The following is a 20,396-nucleotide window of genomic DNA, read 5'->3' as shown; positions in this document are numbered from 1 at the left end:
CGTAAGAAAATAAAGTGAATCTTTTTCGTTTGTGTGCAGTCTTCAAAAGAATTACTGACTTCCAGTAATAGCAGCAATTAACTGTAAACTTTTTAAGGACAAGAACATTCTCCATAAAGGAATATGAAAAATCAGAATTTGACCTGCAGAGTATCTGTTACTCGTGATGATATGTGAGAGCCAAAAGCTAAGCTGGATTTATAGGCCTGGTGGCTGGGATGTCTTTTCCTTTTCCCTTGTCTGTGTGAGCCTCTTTGACCTGCATTCGGTGAGACATGATGGATTGTCGCTGTGGTCATTTCTCAGAGAAGAGCTTTCCACTCAAATGGTTCTGTGTGATTTCTCAAACTTTCCAATGCAAAGATAGCTCTTGTAACCTCAACTTTATTGTTTCAGATCCAGTGGACAAAGCTGAAAACACACCCAATCTGCCTGGTAATGTTTCCTCTTTTGTCCATTCCTTTTTTTTCTTCCTCCCTCTTTTTAATCTCTCCTACTTGAGAAAAGGTCTGCGAAGGGAAACTGTGAAGCACATGCTCAAATTTTCTATTTGACCTAAATCCTCTAGACCTTTCCCCTTAGGGGAAGGGGAGTTCTGAGAATAGTCCTGTTTGGCGATGCATGACCTCCCACGAGACCCACATTTCACTGCAGGGTGGAGCTGGGCTGAGCTCTCAGTGAAGTCCAGGGCAGCCTTGTGCCTGTTTTTCTGTTGTTTTCTCCCACTTCTGGAGATTCAGATTACCCAATGATCCTGGCACTGGTGGCATGAGAGCTTTAGCACATGAGACTCTTGGAGAGGCAAGAGACTCCAGAGCTTGTTTATCCCTGCCCTAGAGTCTCAGGCCTAAGGCTGATAGGCTGAGCTTGAGTCTTGGTCTGGTATTTATCGCTCCCTTGCACTGTCTTTACAGTACCTGGATAAAGTGGAGGTAGAGATGCGAACATGCGAGGAGCCTCGGCCACCCAACGGACAGTCTCCCATTGCTCTTGCTGCAGGTCAAAGGTCAGACCATGAGCCCTGTGGTTTCTTTCTGACATGTTACTGGGGTATGGGTGGCCGTTGTCCTCAATGGTTAACCATTGGCCTCTCTGCACTCAGGTTTAAGTGGTTCTAGTATTGCTTAGAAACCTTGGAGTCTCTCTGTATGTGGTCTACACCTACCAGGCCTTTTATTGTAACAGGTGATGACTTTGAGGAATCTTCTCTTTGCAGTGAATATGGCTTTGCTGAAAAGGTCGTGGAGGGGATGTTTATTGTTGTCAATTCCATCACCATCAAGATTCACTCCAAGGCCTTTCATGCTTCTTTTGAGCTATGGCAGCTCCAAGGCTACAGTGTCAACCCAAACTGGCAACAGAGCGACTTGCGACTCACCCGCATTACTGATCCGCAGAGAGGAGAGGTACAGGGTTGCCTTACGTTGCCTGTCATAATGCACACAGAAGAGCGGCACTTGTGCTGCCCCAGCCCTCTGGGGTGATCGGGCTGTTGTCTGAATTCTTATACAGTGTTGGTAGGGAGCTTTGGTGAGCTTGCCTACTGTTTGCTGGAACAGGCTGGCTGAGAGCTGACTTCTGCTCAGGGCTTTCTCTGAGCTCTTCTCCTCTGGGAGAATGAAACTGGAGAAGCTCTGAATGCCCTTGTGGTTTGTCTGGTCTTAAACTCAGTGTGAGGGAGAGTCGGTTAGATGTTACCTGGGGCATGATTTCGGTTTTGTGCTGGGATCACAGAAGAAAAATGCATTGAATGATTTTTCTGTGGCCTTGTTTCATCCCACGTCTTCTAAACATTTAGTTTAATCCTTGAAGATGTTGAAAATCTCAGCACTTTCCTATTTTTCTCCTTCTGGGTAGGTTTTGACATTCAAAGAGCTCACCTGGCAGACACTTCGGATAGAAGCAGATGCCACGGACAATGGCGATCAGGATCCTGTGACTACTCCTCTGAGACTCATTACCAACCAGGGGAGGATCCAGATCTCTCTCAAGAGAAGGGTGAGAGTTTCCTCCATACTTTGCAGGATACAGTCTCACTGCCTGGTGCAGTGATGATGCATGTTTCCTCCCACGTTCCTCAGCAACCGTTCTTTTCCTTGACAAATGTTGAGTCCAAGCTGCTGTATCGCTCTGTGTTTTCTGTTGGAAACAGCTGTGTTCTTACCAAATGTCAAAGCAGTTTATCTCCCGGGGGGGATAACGTGTATGGAGCAAGTTTTGAAATTCATTTCAACATCCCAAGGAGAGCTGTCATCTCTTATCGGCAGATTAAAGCCTAGTAGCCGTATTTTTAGCTGTCAATAGAAATACGAGGAAGAGTAGATTAAAAAAAAAAAGAAACCATCTTTTTTGTTTATTTTTTAAACCTGTGAGCAATTTGCCTCCTAAAGAGGAGGTAGCTTTGACTACTTTCATTCTCAGAGGAGGTACTGTGGACATCCACCAGGTGAGTTACCTTCTCTTTCAGATGAGTTTCAGAGCAACATCTCTCTTCTGCTACAGATTCTGTGTTATGAAAAATGTATGTATATGGTTGCCATTCCTAAAGCCCCCGACTCCTCCTTGCTCTTCCAGACCAAAGATTGCAATGTGATGGCATCTAAGCTGATGTTCCTCCTTGACGACCTGCTCTGGGTGCTGACAGACTCACAGCTGAAAGCAATGATGAAATATGCAGAGTCTCTGAGTGAAGCCATGGAGAAGTCCGCACAGCAGAGGAAAAGCTTGGCACCAGAGTCTGTACAGGTGAGTGAGTCACAATTTGGATGTTGGTCTGCCAGGAAAAAGGAAAAGACAAGGTGAAAGAGGCTATTTCTGTTTCTGTGGCATCGCCCTTGCTCACAGAGCATCTCCCTGATGGGAACCGGTAGGCTTACCTGGTGCCAGGCCAGCATCGTGTGGATGGTGGACTGTTGTTGGGTAATGAAGCGACCAAAGGAGTTGGATTTGTTGCCAGTAAATGTTTGAGAATGTTCATATGTAGTCACAGGCTAGATTGTGTCTGATGGTGGGGAAAAAGTGGTGTTAAGCTGCATAGGTTTCTGGATTAGGCCGGCACATGGAAAGCTGCAGAGGGTGCCACGAAGACTTGATTTGGTAACAAGTAGTAAATATGTTCTAGAAATAATATTTTCTGCCTCTGAATGACAGTCTGCGTAGGCCTGGGGAAAGGGGCTCTGGTATAATATATTGTGACACAAAACTATAGTGAGCTGTGATGCTCAAGGGAAAACATTGGTGTCCAATTTCAGTGTTGTTGGTCGGGTTTCTTGGTTTCTTCCTAATACTCTAGAGAGAGCTCTTGATTTTTGCAGTTGTTCTTCGGTTTGCATATAGCTTAACGGTGTATCAGACCCTTAGTACAGCTGCTCCTGCCAGTAACCTTGAACTTCCCTTACCACTTTCTTTGTTTCCAAAACACTGTGCTGAGTAATTGTTTGATGAATGTCACAGAATAAATACATAGGGCAGAGGACAAAAGATGTTTTCAGAGGCAAGGATGAGGGAAGATGAATATTGCTGCTGGTGGTGGAAGCCCTGGGGAAGGAGGGCCATGCACCTAGTGCAGTGGGATTACATAGAAGGGGGATCAGGAATTCTTAGTAGTTTTTATCCAGGAGTCTTAAAGCATATTCCAAGACGGAGAGGAGGCAGAACAACAGGCAAAGAATTTTGCTCATGAGAACATAGGAAAGGATCCAGATTCCTGGACTCCCAATTCAGTTTCTGTAAATTGATGCCTTGCAGTCTGGAAGATTGCATAAGTTGTTTTAAATTTTTAATTACATTATAACATCTTTTTCTTTCTATTAGTTCTTACCAAGCTTTTTTCTCTCTAATAGATCACACCACCTCCTCCAAGTACCCAGCAGTCCTGGTCTCAGCCATTTGGAGTCAGCCCAAATGCAAGCAGCATTGGTCAATACTTTGATAAGCATGACATGAAAGAGTCATCGTACCACCTCCTCATCTCGCGCTTGGATCTGCATATCTGCGATGACAGCCAAACTCGAGAGTCAGGTAACTAAGAGCAGCATCGGAGAGACACCGCAGGAGGAAAACATTCATCTGGTCATCAATATTCTCTCCTGAAGGAGGATTTTCCCCTTGAAAACAAGCATCTTCTATGTTACTCTTTCCCAATGAGGCAACAGGCAGTTGTTCAGGCTGATGGAGGGATCAGTTCTGTATGCCTGAACTAGGCATTAGAAAATCTTTCTTGGCTCCATGGGACAAACATGGGGAGGTCCGTCAGTGGACGTGGTTGCCAGCGACCTAGCTGAAGTGATAGAGGATATGCTCTAGAACAGTCTGGTATTGAGCAACGGGAATAAAGAGTGATAACTCCACTTGGTGAGAAAATGTTTGTTTTGGCAGTGTGCAGGACATTCACATAACCATGAGGATTCTTTGCCTTCTTTGACAGGCCATTCCACTGCCTACCACATTCTTTTCAAGCAAGGCTTTGCTAATTAGTAGGTGGTTTACTCCTAGATTCCCCCTACTGAGATATATTTCTTGGTACTTTTTTCTCTTTTGAGGCAAATGTACTCCTCTCCCCACTTTGCACAGCCATCTCTGATCCAAGTTGTGCTGTTTGTTTCTACACATCTTCCCTTTAAAAAAGGGGAAAACAAATTTCTACTACCCACATCCATTGCTATTCCAGATTTTTTTGAACCGATCTGTGTATCGCTGTCTCCTGAGCTGCTGTTATCGACATCTCAGCACAGTTTTGTCATCATTTTGCTGGCCCTACCAGCAAGTGTTCACAACAGAAGTGTTGGTTATTGTAGTGGGAGGTGTAATTGGCAGGAACCTGGGAAGCGATGGGATCTTGCGCTTTGGTGTTTGGGATTCTTGGCCTGGTTCTTATGGTATGAATTGGTGGCCCGTTACATTCAGTTGTCCTTTTCCTTGCGTAGGACAAGATTTTGATACAACTTTCTAAAGGATGATACCCTAATGCTGTCCATGGTGACAATTAATCAGTGGTGGCAATCAAAGCGATGTTGTTCTGAATTCTCCTGGGTCAGGATGTAGATTGCAGAACTGATCATGGTTTCCTTTGTTCTGTTTTCCACAGGTGCTTTGAAGCATGGGATGCTGGGAGGAGCCATACAGCTGACCTTCAGGAGGATGGCTTTTGACTACTACCCTTTCCACAGGGCAGGTAGGGGAGTGTGTGGCCTCCAGACTTGAGAAAGGGGATGAAAAAAGAACTTGAAGAACAGTGATGCTATATGGCTTCGGGCATGACTGGAAGACAGACTACACAAAGGACTTGGGACTTAAATCCTCATGGGCAGGGTTAAACTAATTTACCTGTTGGTGGATGGCTGACAAGTGGCTGGCAGAGCAGAGTACAAAGAGAGGAATAAGCTGCTGTCTGTTGTAAAGACATAAAGTTGAATCTTTGGATTCGTTTGCAGTTGCTTAAGCTATGGATCTAGTTCTTACATGTGCCTAATCAGTTTGGAGGGGTTATAGGATGTCTCCCAGGAGGGAAGAATCAAGGAAAAAGTGACCTTGGCATTCATCCCAACACTTCAATTTGGAACACTTGCAGGTAGAACCAGCTCTGTTGTGTGACAGCCTGCACTTGTTTCACAAGCACTTAGTATGCCCCATATTTCGTATTCCAGACGTGATATCAATAAAGAGGAAGGCTGTACAGACTGGCATGCATCTGAGTGGCATGGAAGGGTTGTGTGCATCCAAGAAGCTCACTTTTAAAGCCAGATTGTTTGCTTTCATGCAGGAGATGCCTGCAAGCATTGGGTGAGGTACAGTGAAGCAATGGAAACACGGGGACAGTGGGCAAAGAAGCTGGTCAGTGAATTTCAAAGCAAGATAGAGAAACTTCATGAAGAAATGGACCCTGCATTTGCCAGGACTCCACTTTCCCCCTTCAAAAGGAAACCAGGTAATGGTATTTGATAAAACTCCTAGTAAAGCAGGAGATGGTAACAACTTTGCTCCATCCAGCAACATCTCTAGTTACTTCTCCCCAGTTTAGCAGGCTAGTTTGTTGGCGCAGAAATTCATAGCACACTAAAAATCAGAAATATAACGGCAAAGGAAAGTGACTATTATACTGGAATAACACTGCAGCAAGAACGGACAGACAGCAGTGGCAACTTTCCTAGCTTATTTATTGAGTTTCTCCATAAGTGAGTGTATAAGGAGTAAATTAAATACTTAAAGCCTGGCTGAAGGCTGTGTTCTCTCGCTACAGAGCACACTCATCTTCCACAGTGTTCTTATTTCAGAAGTCCCAGCATTTTTTTCCTGCCTAACTGTGCCCATCTGTTTCTAATTTTGGGGCTGTTAATTCTGCTCTGTAAGCACATATGTGTTGGTGTCGATGGTGAAGTTTGCTGCAAAGGAGAAGAGAAAAACCCTGCTGCTTTTCCATCCCCACAGAGACTTCGTTGAGTCCTCATAAAAGTCCCTCAGAGAAAGGCCGTGTACCTCCCACGAGTCTGCCACGACTGCGGCACCCTCCCTGGAACCGGCTTCGATCCAGCTGCGTGGTGGTTCGAGTGGATGACTTGGATGTCCACCAGGTAGGGATTTGAGCAGTGTCTGGAGATGTTCATGTCATTTTTAAAAAATGAAATTTAATTTGATATGATTCAAATAAACCACACAGAATGTCATCTAAGAGAATCAAAACTCTGCCCAAAGAACCCAAATGCCATTATTATCTTGTCTGTAAGACTTTTAAACTAAGCATGAACTGCTGATAATTTTCATGTTCAGAGGAAATTGCATGCGCATGCAACCACAGTGTCTGCACTCCGTGTCTGTTCACATCTGAACTTGCATTAACAATTAGGTAGGCCCAAGGTAAAACATTTCATGCATTTGAGAAGATAGTGAGGATATGGATTTTTGACAGAGGAGGGGAATAAGTCTCCCCCTCATGCTTTCTGACCCAGAAAGCATCACTGGACTGGATCAGTCCCTACACCCTTATACCCTGTAACCATTGCAGGAGCATAATCAGTACTAGGTACTATAACAGACTTATCAACATGCTGTTTATCTTGAAGAAAGCTAGAATAGATTTCAGTTCTGTTTATTCACATCACCTAATTCTAATTGTCACAGCTCTGGCTAGCAGTGACAGGAGACGCAAAGAACTAAATCCCCTCAAAGGAGAGGAGTTGACAATATTTGCAGGTAGAAAAAAGTTCTGTTTTTGCTCGAAAGCAGAGTATGTTTGATATGTAAACAAGGTGGATTGGAATCTATCCTGGAATTCCAGAAAAGGAAGACTGCAGGGTTACTGGGACGCTTTATTTTGTCAAATCTGAATCCTGTACAACTGCATACCATTGTGTTTCCAGGTTTCTACAGCTGGTCAACAAAGTAAGAAACCTTCCACCTTGCTTTCATGTAGTCGAAAATTCTTCAAACTTCCTGATCAGGTCTCTGCAATCCATATTGAATTCACAGAGTATTACTTCCCAGACAATCAAGACTTTCCAGGTAATATAGCAAGGTTAGCACCTTCTTTCATAAGTTCCTTAGCGAATCAGTCAATTCTTTAGGTGTGTTAACCCTGTTATGTATTCTCCAGACGTCCTTTTTTTGTTTAGTTTTCTGATATTTGCCTTTTCTTTTTTTTTTTTGCCTGTGGAAAAGTGGGTTAGAGTTTGCCTGGTGCAAAATGTGGAGGCAAAGCTGTGTTTGCAAAATAACATATCCAGGAATCTATTAAGGAGCTGCTCTGCCTGCCCAGCTCTTGGCATTCTGCCTTATTAAGTAGCACTGAAGCAGGACTGTGGGGTGCTTTGGGTACTCTGCAGGTGGCTTGATGTGAAATCTGGAACACCTCGTTTCTGTGGTGCATCACAGCTTCTCCCTTTCATCAAGAGATCTGTCTTCCAGTGGGTGTTGAAGCCCTCTGTGTTGGTTTTGTCAGTGCAGGTTATACACTGAGCTGCAGATCACCTGAAGTGCCTTTTCTGCTATAATAAACCTGTCTCGATTCTGTTTCATTGTAGTTCCATGCCCAAACCTGTATATACAGCTGAATGGCCTGATGCTTACCCTGGATACAGCAAGTGTGCTCTGGATAAACCTCTTCTGTCTGGATCTTTACCGCAGCTTGGAGCAGTTCAAAGCCATCTACAAGCTGGAGGACTCAGGCAAGCATGATGAGCATGTTGATGTTCGACTGGATGGCTTCCGGCTGAAGGTACCATTCATTTCCTTCCCTTCCCAGTCTTCAATGTTCTCTCCCTCCCTGTTGAGGAAGGAACATGAGACCAGGACATTGCTGGAGTCCAGAATAAGAAAACAAAACCTCTGCCTTTCTTTTTCTTCTGCTTACCACTTGTGTTAGTTTTGTTTTGATCTATGGGCAGTGAAACAGGTGTTTGTGTTCTAGACCAGAGTAGGCAGGCAAGTCAGTATTTATGAAAACAGTTTCAAGGAGAAATTGATGGTTCAAGCAGTCAAAAGTTGTTTTCTGGCCTTTGGCAGTCACTTTGACTCTCATACTGTTCCCTGTGGGCCTACATCTGCTGCACTGGCATCCTATGGTGTTTGTCATTGAATACCCCTGTTAGCAGTTTTGTGAGGAGGTTTAAAGGCCTGAAAGTACAGTAAGTCCTTGCAGAGAAAGATCAAAGTGAATGTTGTAAGTTGAGCTGCTACGTAAGCCACAGATGATAAAAGAAGCTAAAATAAAACTAATTTTAAATTCTGTTGTGTTTGATTCCTCTTCCCCGATTCATAAATTTTACTTAATTTTTCAGATAGGGATAAATTGAAAGTCTAGTCCAGCTCTTGGGATGTTAGTAGAGACCAGGACTTCTCAGTTGTTTATATATTCCACAGCTGACCTTCCGTGTAAGTGGCCAGGATAAGCCTCTTAATTTCCCTTCTCACCACTTCACTTTTAACATGTTTCTCCTCTGTGTAGCTTAACATCCCCGTGGAGAAGAAAGTCACTGACCACCAGGATCGTCCACAGACACTCTGCATTTGCACATCGGAGATGACTGCCACCAACACCCGCCACGCTCCCTTCTGCAGCTGCCAGGACCTCCAGAGCATCTTCCGTAAATTTGCCAGTTCGGAATTCTTCCACTCCAGCTACACTAAGTTCCCGAGGTCTCAGGAGAATTTCAGCCTCCTCCACACCCTTTTCTTGCGCCATGCGTATGAGGTGGATAATAGGCCTCAGAAGCATCCAAGCTTTCCCCAGCTACTACACAAAACCTCTGCCTCTGAAGATCTGTGGTCTATGAATTTCACTGAGCTTTCCCTGGACTTCGAGGGTGCTGAAAGCTCAAAGGGCAGAGCCCTTAGCTTTATTGACCCTTTTCCTCTTTCCATTTGGGCCTGCCTTCCCAAGAGATGGGGGCAAGCTCAGATATCTAAACGACAGGAATTGGCTGCCTCTGAGTTGAAAATCAAGCCTTCTGCCAGCTTTAGCAGTCACTCCAAGAATGAGAACCTTTCCAGAGAACATGGGGTTTGTCAAAGATCAAAGACTGACCAGGATCTGAAGAACATCTACAAGGTCCCAGAGACCATGGATGTCTTGGGAGAATCTGACTGTGAAATTGATGACGGAGTAGATGACAAAGAGCTGGAAGCCTCTGCTGATATCCATGTGCTTGTGTCCTCATCTGTTCATGTCAAAGTTCGGCTCAACCACTACCAATACTTGGTGCTGCTCAGGATGAAAGAAGTTCTACAAACACTACAGGAGCAGTTGGCCCAAGATACCCAGGAAGTGACTGGGTCTCCCCTAGATTCCATGTCTGCTTGTGTAGGAGTTATGTTCCACAGCGCTGAAGTGGCCCTACTCATGAACCCCGCACCAGGCGCTGTCTTGGAACCCAGATCCCTTGACTCTGACACAACAAGCCTGATTGAGTCTGAGCTCTCGCCTTCAGACAGCAAGGAGGGGCTGGTGGCCGAAGAGAAGGAGCTGAAATCGGAGACCAGTTCGGAGAGGGGAGTATGTAGTACCTCGGAGGTCCCAGAGGATGGTGGGGTTGAAAATACAGGTACCAGTGTAACCAGTGTACCCCTGGAGAGACTCCCAAGATCTGCAAGTGATGGAGCTCTGAGTACAGCTCCACATAGTAAGAGCATAGAGGAGAAAGGTTTGATAGAGGAAGCACGTGAAGCTGTGGAAGCCCTGGCTGCAGAAAGGCCAGCAGAGACCAGCAGCCATCCGCAGAGCCCTCCTGCCCTCCCTTCTAGTCCAGCCTCGGACACGCAGCCCTTGGGGAGAGGAAACGCCACTCTCAATGGCCAGGCAGAACTCATCCCTTTGAAGAACATAGAGGTGGAGTTGTCTAGTGCACTGCATATCACAAAGGATGCCACGAAGGAAGCTCTGCACGTGACTATGGACTTGACCAAAGAAGCCATGTCTATAACAAAAGACGCTCTGAGCCTGAGCCGGGAGAAAATGACCTCCACCATGCAGAAAATGCTCTCTCTCCCCCCAGCCAAGTGAGTGGGCCATCCTCCTGTGCTTCGCAGTAGCAGCAGCAAGGCTGCAGGGAAGGGGGGAACTGTAGGTCGACTGTTCTCTTTCTTTCTGTATCATTTGGATTAGAGATAGGTTAGATCTTAATCTCTTGGGGTTGGTCTAAGTGTACTAAAGTCTGACTTGCAGGTGTTCAGCGTCCAGCCCAATATCTGCATAATCTGGAGGTTAAGCTGTTTGCCTTTATTGCTTTTCCATTTTTTTTTCGTAGGGATTCTGTGCCCAAAGCAGAAGAGGGAGCAGTGACTCCAGGTGGGGGCAGCAGCAGCCGAATGCGTTTCTTCTCCATGAAGAGGACAGCATCCCAGCATTCCTTTGACGCCACATCTGTGGATGGGAGCGGCCCTGAGGACGGGCTGTCTGTGGACAGCGATGGCAGTGACGGCTTTGTGATGCTCATGGACTCTGGTAACAAGCGCTTGGCTTTATCCTCTTCCCCACTCTTATTTCACACTGGTGAACAGTTTTCTGCCACGGGCAACTGAGTCATGCTGCGTTTGTATGGAATTCACTTACGCCTGTCTTTCTTTTTGAAGGTTGTGAGTAGTTCACCCACAATGGTTCTTTCTGCTTTTATAGGTACCTTTTCTTTGAGATGAGTATAACTGAGTGAGGAGGGTGATCCCTGCACATCACAGTGGTGTTTTAAGGCATTTGCCCATACTAGGCCAAGGGCTGTAAATGCGTGCAGGTGGGTGGATGGTACATAGCATTTAGGAAGGGTTTAGTAAGGGCTGGTTGGAAGTAGGGTACACTGCGCATTTCAGTGGACATCTTTCGCTTCAGCTCTGTATTACTTAAATTAATCTGAGGAGCGGGAGAGAATTCCCTAGAGGATGGTATAGGCTGATAGGCCGCGAGATTCAGGCAGATACTGAGATCAGGACTTAACACCAGAAAAAGAAACAGAAACGAGTTGTTATTATTACTTCCATTTCAGAACCCAGCCTGGACCCTCTTCCCTCAGGGCATCTTCCTCAGGTCCACAATGACACAGGCAGTAGAGCAAGCCTGATGGCAGAGGACGAGGGTGGAGTGTCTCCTGAAATAAACAGCTCGACTTCACAGAGCGAAGACCCCAGCCTTCAGCTGGTCAGAGTTCTGTTCCTTCTCACTGTAATTTTGTCTCTAAGTGAATCTGGAAGTGAACCATGAGGTGGTGTTTGATTTAGTAAGTGAGCTTGTTCCCTGCTGTTTCAGGTGTCTGTCCTCGTGTTGAAAATGAACGAGGTGAACTGCGGAGTAGAGGCACGAGGTGATGACTTGTCTGTTGCTTTGCAAGTCACGAACGTGGTTCCAGAGCAACTGAACAACGTTGGAATGTGGCAGTATCTGCGTGGCTATCTGGGTAAGTCACTGGCTCTTGGAGTCTGCTGCTTTTATAGCTCTGCTGTTATAACTGGCTCTTATACCAGCCAATACATCAGGGAATATTGCATTTTAACTGGTGCTTCAATATTAACATTTAGTGTATTTAGGATTGAAAACAACTTGTGTGTGAGGGAATGTGAAGGCTAAGAATCAGTGGTTCAAATCTGGTACTTGAAAGATGTTTCCAAAGTGCCTACACAGTCAAGCTCTATGCTGCCTAGTAATCATTGACTGCGATATTTTAAATTGCTGCTAGGATGCATGAAATTAATTAAAGAGTGAATCAATCTAGGGAAACCCTGAAGTTATTCCTGCCCTGGGAATAATGCTTTGAGGCTAGGGTATTTCTCCAGGGCTAAATTCGGATTAATAAAAAAATAAAATAAAACAAAACCGACCCAACTCAAAAAAAACCCAAAACGCCACACAAACAAAAAAAACCCCACAACAAAACACCAAAACCAAACAAAAATTTCAAGTGGAAGCATGAGCAGTTCTTGGACCGTTGATCCTTCCCTCACCAGCACTGCCTGTGGCCACGAGGGGGCAAAGCGCGGTACAAGGTGAGGCAGTGTCGAGGACAAGGGAAAGGCTGATGAGCTCCGCAGATCCGAGTGGCATGAGTTTGTTCAACTCGTGCATATGCAAAACGAAGACTAGTTTCAAAGTATGCTGAGATGGTGAGAGAGAGGGTTGCGTCTGGGGCTTAAATGGTCGAGTTCTGGTGTTAGTTCCTGTGACATGGACTCTTAGACGCTTGAGATTCAGATTAATTTCATATGAAGGATGACTTCAGACTGCTGTCATTGCCAACTTGACTCCATTCTGCATCTGGTCAGTAAATGGCTTTTCAAGGTACCTATTTGGAGTTTATTCCTTATTACTGATGCCATCTTCTGCAGCAAGATCTTTCTGCTCCAGCTCTAGGAGATCCAGGTATAGAGAAGCCTTCAGTCCCTGAAGCTAGTAGGACCCAACCAGAAGTGTGCTTACGTCTTGAAGTAGGACCTAATGCTGCTGTGCATTCACCACTCGCTGTGCAGAATGGCTTCCTTCGTATGCTGGTACACAGTTACACAGCAGAGCTCTTAATGTCCTTCCTTACCAACCTTGGCCCTTTTCTTGAGGATGAAATAATTCCAGAGGTGATCCCCATGGAGATAGAAATTGTGGATGCCAAAATCACATTGAAGGTAAGTGTGTGGGGAACTGGAGATTCCCCCCAGGATGGCAGCTTGGACAGAGCTCACTTGCAAGATCCTGCTCGGGGAGGATGCTGTGGGCTTGCTATGGGCCTTTGTAGTCGTCCTGTTTTCCTGATACTGTTTTATTTTGCTTCTAAAAACCGCCTTAGGGATGAACGAGTAACACAATGGAATTGTTGAGTGATCAGACTGTAGAGAAATGGGAGCCTGACATTCGGCTTCTCTCCCCAGCTTTGTTGATGACCTGCTTTGCAGACTCAAGGGAAAGAATGAAATACCTCTTCCCCCAAGTGCTTGTGTGAAGTGGGAAATAATTGACCTTTTCTGTAAACATTGACATAATTATGGATTAAAAACATTATGTAAGAGCCGGCTGATATTTAGGAGGGGGTCACTGACAGAAGTTTTTGATTAAACCTCTTTGAAAGCAGTGCTTTGGCTCCACTGACAAGCAAGAACCTGTGTTGCTGCACAGCAGCATGAAAATCTCCAGACTAAAGGATATTGGCTTTTTTTTGGCTAAGGAATATTGGCTGGGGGTTTCAGTCAGGAATTTGTAGGATGACAACTGTGAGAGCAGCCTTCAGGGTGACAGTTGTAGGCCTCATATCAGCCTTTATGATGGATGTGACAGACCATGGTTCTGATCTGTGGGAGTGTTTTCTATGCAGATTAAGACTCACATGCAGCCTTGTATATAAAGCCAGGCTTTTCCATATGGTGGGTGACCTTGGTGAGCTCTGGCAGTGCTGCCAGTCAGTAACGCTGCCCCTGTGACGGCTGGGGGCAAGGGGAATCCTTTGCAGAGTTGCCAGAGCTGTCACAGCAGTTAATCTCTTCTCTGCTTTGTTTTTCTTCCAGGATGACAGCCCCCAGGTATACCCCACCTCCCCTGGCCCCGTTCCTATCACCTTGGCAGTAGATCACATCATTGTGAAGCGCAGAGATGATGGGGTGTTCTATCTAACAGGTCAGCAACAGTGGGAAACTTGTTTTATTCTCCCCCAGCACCCCCCAGGCTCTGCTGGAGGTAGCGTGCTCTGCTGTGCCTGGTGCTGGAGCAGTCTGGAACTGAAATGTGGTGGTTGCTGCTGGGAAGGATGGGCTCTGGTGTGCGAGTCGTCCCTGCTTCTGTTCCCTGCAGTCTCTTCTACCAGAATGGGCAAATAATCTTCTGTCTTCAGTGCAAGCACCCAGGTCCTTTGGCTGCTCTGCCATGTTAATCTCTGGATGGATGCATTCCTGCCTCTCTAGTTCTTGCTGCCTTTGTTGGTTGGTTTGGACAGCAAATTTGATACCTGAGGCAGAACAAGTTAATACCTAAAACAACAAACTGGCAGCCTGAATTCATGCCTGATGTTTCCTTGAGCTCACACAGTCAGGACAGATTACTGCTTCCTCCCTTGCTCTAGTTTCTCCATTTTAAAATGGGAATGAGATTCCAACCCCCCCGCCCCCTGTTTAAAAAGGGGGTGGGGGAAGAAAGAAAGACAATTAAAGTTATTCTTTTTGTCCTGAGAACCCTTTATATAAATGTCCACACCTGAATGTCTTCTATGCTTCTTTCCAGCTCCGCAAGGCGAGGGCTCACCAAAACAGGAAAAACCTGTGTCAGTTCTTCAGGAACAGAAGGCCCCAGCAGAGTGTGTCTTGGCAGCCCCAGCAGCAGGAACACGTGGACTGCAGGTGAGTCACTGCTGCCTGGTGCTGTCTGGACAACTGCATAGCTGGCAGTAGGCTGGAAAACTAAGTCTTTTGCCTTCGTGTGTTTGCAGCTACTGGTAGGTGTGGTGTGTTGCAGACAGGGAGCACACACAAAAGCAGCCTGTACCTCCTTTCACAGGCATACTGAGAAGTAAGGATACCTTGCCAAGCATAAACTCTCTTCTTCACTTCCAGAAATCTGTTTGTGAGGGGTTGGGTTTTTTTGGTTTTGTTTTTTTTTTCCTGATTGGCTCAATCTCCCCACCGTGTCCAGTTCCTTGTTAGAAAAACAGGAATCGCAAGGTTCCCACAAAGAGAGAGCTGCTTTGTCAAAGTAGAGTAAGTCTTACAGGCAGGGAGTTTCGGGTTGCTTAAAGTTTCTGCTATTCAGTTTGAACTTTCTTTTCATTTTGATCCCTATATCTGGAATTCAGATGACTGGTTTATTTTTAAATACATCGTATTCTCTAATCATACTTCCTGTGTGATACCAGGTCTACTTGGTAAATTGATCACTTGCTATGGAAAAATACATATTAAGGGAGCAACGTGGCTGACTAATACAGAACTGAACTGGGACTTTGGATTCTGTTTGTTAGTTGGTGACACGTCTCTTCACGTCTCATCTTTCTCTTTCCTATTTAGTGCAGAGGCTTTCTTAATAGGAACAAATGCAAAGGCTAAATGCTTGGGTAAAAATATTTCTGAGACACCAAGGATAAAAACTGTCCTGTGCCATGACACTGTAGTGGGATCTCACTGGCAATGTCTGAGGACAGAATTAACTTTGTTCGTGGAGACAAGAAATAGGAATGTCAGGCATCTGCTCGCTCCAGCTATCATCTTAATTAAAAATATATATTTAGAGGTGTATCAGGACCCCTTATAAAAGAAGAATGCAGATTGGAGCCAAATGCCTTTTTTCCCTGCTTTCTTTGTATAGATTCCTTGAGCCAGAATCAACTAGTTGCTTGGCAGGAGAAAACCTTGCCCACTGCAAGTCTTGTTCCTATGCCTAGAAATGTGAAGGGAGAAAATGGTCATTAGACAGCCATCCCTGGCAGCCTGAGCTGACTCTAATGACAGGTACGGAAGTCAGCAGGCACCAGTTGGCAAGTACTTACTCCTGCAAATCGAAGTGGGTCATGTCAGTGAGCTTTGTGTGGCTGTGTCACATAGTGTAATTCATCTCAAAAGCTCCTGCTTTGGTTTTCCTCTTTGAACATACCAGTGTAGTCAGATCTGCCCTGCTGCTTACCTTTGGGGACTCCTGGTTTGTTCTTTTCCCCTCTGTCTCTTGCAGTTAAAGGAAGTGCCAGAGCTGCAAAGGGAACTTCAGACCATGAAAATAGCCCTTGCAGAAGCCAACATGGACAAGGCTCGCCTTCTGCAGGAAATTAGGAAATACAGTCCCCTCTTCCAGCTTTGACAGCGAAGGCACAGGCTGCAGCTGCTCAGGAGGAGCGGAGACCACCACCAGCACTAAGGCGGCTAGTTTGATTATATTGCTGCTAAATGGGTCAACCTCCTGGAGACTGATTGCCTCATGTGATTGCAAAGTGAACTTGAAAGAGGGATAAAGGAAGGAAGGCCTGGCTGAACAGCAGGGAAGGAAGAAGGAGTTACCTGTTTGCAGCAGCTTTCCTCCGACCTGGCAGCACGGTGCTGCCTCTGTTGCAGGACCGGGGCAGTGGTCAGCCCACAAACCAAAGGTCAGAAGTTGGGGGTGACACCCCACGTCTCTTCATCCACGGGTGGTAGTGACAGTGTGGTTTCAGCCTTTGCCTTTCACGGTAACATCTAGAGATGGGCCACGTTGGGGTTTCTGCTTCTTTCAGCCTTCCCTGTTGTGTTCTTGCCCGCTCATGCATGCCAAAGCTCACAGAAAAAGGAGTGTAGTTACTTCACTGCATCAGGAGTGACAGAGAATAGGTATGGCAGAAAACATTGCTCGGAGCTCTGATGTGAAAGCTTGCATCTACCACACGGAGACCAGAAACAGAGGAGGCTGGTGGCTGTGGGAGATGCAGGAGGGATTTCCCCCCTGCGGAGTAAGGGGGCTACAGCTCACTCTTGCCTCAAGAACAGGGTCAGGGTAGTAAAGAAATTCCTTCAGACTTATTTTTCCACTAGAAATTTGTTGTGTCAAGACAGCATCAGTAGCGTATTAGACTTAGTCTAGTTCATTCTTGCTTAACCCTGCAATGTTTGGCTTTATCGATGCAGAAACACAAAGGAATTAATTTATTTCATTACAAAGCACTTTTTAAACTTTCTTTAATTTTACTGTCAGAGAACAGGGGTGAAGGAAGTTGCTTAGGTCACAGAATGAGATTACCTATGTGTTTTCTTTGGGACGCACGCAGTCCTCAAACCACCACATGCCGGAGTTTCACCGGTGGAGGGAGGGAGAGCAGTACTGGCCGCGCAAGAAAATAGCTGTCAGTGTTCCTACACGGTCATGTGTTTTTATTAGCACTGTGCTGATTTTTATTAGCACTGAGCTATTGCCTGGTCTTACATGTCTTTTAACAGGGATGTGGGGGTGTGGGTCAGGAGAAGGGTGCTGACCAGGCCCCCGTGGGTGGATGCTGACACTGTTAACTGCTCCACTGGGGTGGAGATGAAACAGTAGCTGTTGGGTTGAGCGTGGTTTGTGTTCTCACCTTTTCTGGAGCTGCTTCCCTGCAGAGGAAGAAGTCTCTGTGGTCAGTGACTAACTTAGTTTATAAAGGAATAGTCTCTATAAGTGTGGAGGGGAAAAAATATGAAGTAAAATATGAAGTAAACACTGATTTCTTAAGAGGTTAAGAAAAAAAATAATTTATGAGCTGTAAGAATCCAGTTCACTCCTGTAGGCCAACTCTTACGTGGTTTCTTTGCTCTGCTGGTCTGGGCAGTACGTGGTCAATGCGCTGAAGAAGGAAACAGCCGTAAGGGGCGGTTGTGAGGGGAGGGGCTGCTGTGGGGAACTTGCTCTGTGCCCTGACACAGCAGGGTGTGCCTTTCAGCCCCTCTGTGTTATGGAGGAACGCCTGTTCCCTCCCGTTATATACAGCACCTTTACTGCAGCATTTGATGGATTTTTATCTTACTTCAAACTTTGAGTTGGAGTTTTTCCAGATACCTTTTGTGTTTGTGTAAATGTTCCATTTCTGATGCACAGGCTTTTTAGTGCATGTAAAACAGGCAGCGATTGCCACACACTAAGTGCTAGGAATGGTGACAGATTCTGTGTGATTCTCCTTTATTAATCAGATGAAAACTTCACTTCCTATAAAGGTTAGGTAACCCTTATTGTGTTTTTCAGCTGAACACACTCCCCAAAACTTTAATCTAATGGATTTTTCTATTTTTTTTTTCTACGTAAGCATTATTCCACTGAAATTACTTTAGCTAAAGTGATATATGAGTTTAATCCTGCTCACTATGCAAGGAGCAGCCTCTGATTTACAAGCCATGATGAGTTGAGGCCTGGAAACTACGCAAAAGCAAGCAAATAACTTGGGAGTTGTTTGTTTTTCCTACCGTGCTCTTATATACTTGTCCCTTTGTGCAACTCTGGAGCTGTTGAACACTTCCCCCTAACAGGCACTCCTGAGATCATTTGAGTTCTTCTTTAGCCCTAGGGGAAATGGGCATATTTAGAGCGTTAGGCTGGACGGGGAGGCACTGCTGTCTGTGGTTTGCGGGGAGCCAGGAGTGAATTCTTTGTGGTTGTTAGCTTTCACTTTGAAAGAAGAGGGTATGTAAGAGAGGGACAGTGATTAAAACAACTGTCACTCTCAAGATCATCTTCTTAGTTCTGTGTTTGACTCCACCAGGCTGAGGTAGTTTTGAATAACGCTTGTTGGAATTAGTCCTTGTGTGCTAGGGTTGAACAGGCAGCCTCGGGGCAGGCTGTACTGCTGGCGTCCAGCATTTCTGCCAAGATCTGACTGAGCAGTGCCTACAACCAGGTATGACAGTGGCAGTGAGAGCCTGCCCTTCCTTCCAGAACCTCTGGAAGCAGACAGCCCCAAGCGAACAAACCGGAGGAGTACTTGCCTTTGGCAGAAGCACGGGAGCTGAGCTGCAGGAGGCTTCACGCTCACCACCCGCTTAGCCGGGGCAAGCTCTGCTGCTCGGATGCTGTGACTTCTGCCAGTTGCTTTTTCTCCTCCATGGGAGAGGATCACCCCTCCTCATTCCTGTTAGACAACCTGGCTGTTTTCTCTGGAGCACGTTCCGTGACCCGTCCCTGGCTTAACGCAGCTTTTGACAGGACAGATCTGTGGTGCTGCCTGTGATGGAAAATGTACGAGAGCAGCCTGCCAGGCCTGTTCTCGAGAGGAAAATGCACTTTAACTTTTTAAGAGTCAGCGGGCATTTCCTTCACCAATACTGCCTCGTGGAATTGAGAAGTAAAATCAGGGGTTCTGAAATGCAAGTTATCTTCCATGGTAAGACAGACTCTTGCTGCGGGCAGCTCTCACAGCGAGAGAGAAAGGAGCTAACAAAGCACCTCTGTAACTAGACTTGCTGTGGAACAAACCTATGTGCGGACAGGACAGCTCACTGTAAGTACCAGTGCGAACTGCACAAAGCCCACACACGCAGAAGCTGAACTTCATTTAGTCAAACCTACGTGCTTCTGTGCCCGCTCCCTCTTCCTGCGTGAAGCAAGAAATATAAGAATGCTTGCCTTGGTGGAATGCAATGGTATTCTTACTTATTCACTAACTGCTTGAAAATGGGAGGTTTCTTTCTTTGCTTTCAAATTTTCATGAATTATAGTTTGAGTAGGTGTCCAGCTTCATCTCCAGCCGCCTTGGGAAATGAGTAGGGTGCAAAGTGTTTCCTCAGAGGCGGTGCCTACTTGCCCCATCACACAGCTCCTCACCACTCCCTCCCACGTGTGCAGACTGAACAGAGCTGGGGTCAAGTTGTTTACAGCAAATTCTTGCTCCAGCAACTCAAAGTCAACTGGTTTTGTTTAAGAATTAAAGCACTTCCATTGTTTTGTTAAGTACCAGTAAGAAGTACTGCAAAACAAAATCCACTTCCTTTGTACGAGGCAGGGGCTGGGAGGACAAAACCTCCTGTATCTCCACTGATGATGATTAGCAAAGTTTACTTTGTAGAGCCTTTTATTTAAGGATTCTTTCCATGTTATGATGAGAGCCAACTTAATCCTTTGTGTAACTACACCGCAGTTACCCTAGGAAGAGCACATGGCCTCAGCACCCATTACGTTTAGTTAGGAGAAGCGTGCTCACAGGGGACTACTGTATGTACAGGTGGGTCATGTGCAAGTCTGAACTTGAACTGGAGTTTTAGGCAGTATTGGAACTTCGTTGCAGTATATTTCCACTCATGCATTTATTGGTTCTATGAACCATGAAAATAAATTAAACTTGTTAACCTCCTACAGGCTCATGCGTTTTCTTTCCCCACCTTTTCCCTCCCCCTTCATCTTCCTCATCGTACTGTTTTCTAGACAGCTCCATAAAACTGGCTTTGGGAAGAACAGCTGAGCAATGACTTCAGAAGTTATAAGCCCTTGCTTATCCGAGTGGAACAATACATGCCCCAGGCAAGGCGAAGCTTCA

General features: G+C 45.7%; 1 protein-coding gene across 1 annotated transcript in view; it reads left to right on the top strand.

Moving 5' to 3' along the window:
* Positions 1-20,213, top strand: part of BLTP3A (bridge-like lipid transfer protein family member 3A) — a 35,608-nt gene extending 15,395 nt beyond the window's left edge. The window contains exons 3-21 of the mRNA XM_064472353.1: positions 397-435; positions 915-1,006; positions 1,217-1,406; positions 1,858-1,998; positions 2,575-2,745; positions 3,843-4,020; positions 5,087-5,173; positions 5,762-5,926; positions 6,427-6,569; positions 7,356-7,497; positions 8,016-8,209; positions 8,939-10,488; positions 10,737-10,933; positions 11,466-11,617; positions 11,726-11,873; positions 12,818-13,089; positions 13,963-14,071; positions 14,672-14,787; positions 16,109-20,213. Of these exons, the coding sequence (XP_064328423.1) occupies positions 397-435; positions 915-1,006; positions 1,217-1,406; positions 1,858-1,998; positions 2,575-2,745; positions 3,843-4,020; positions 5,087-5,173; positions 5,762-5,926; positions 6,427-6,569; positions 7,356-7,497; positions 8,016-8,209; positions 8,939-10,488; positions 10,737-10,933; positions 11,466-11,617; positions 11,726-11,873; positions 12,818-13,089; positions 13,963-14,071; positions 14,672-14,787; positions 16,109-16,234 (4,212 nt within the window). The 3' untranslated portion in view covers positions 16,235-20,213. The remainder of the gene's footprint in view (positions 1-396; positions 436-914; positions 1,007-1,216; positions 1,407-1,857; positions 1,999-2,574; positions 2,746-3,842; positions 4,021-5,086; positions 5,174-5,761; positions 5,927-6,426; positions 6,570-7,355; positions 7,498-8,015; positions 8,210-8,938; positions 10,489-10,736; positions 10,934-11,465; positions 11,618-11,725; positions 11,874-12,817; positions 13,090-13,962; positions 14,072-14,671; positions 14,788-16,108) is intronic.
* Positions 20,214-20,396: the final 183 nt, after the last annotated feature.

Source organism: Phalacrocorax carbo, chromosome 23 (assembly GCF_963921805.1).
Source record: "Phalacrocorax carbo chromosome 23, bPhaCar2.1, whole genome shotgun sequence".
In the NCBI taxonomy this organism is placed as follows: Eukaryota; Metazoa; Chordata; class Aves; order Suliformes; family Phalacrocoracidae; genus Phalacrocorax; species Phalacrocorax carbo.
This window is presented reverse-complemented; position numbering and strand designations above follow the sequence as displayed.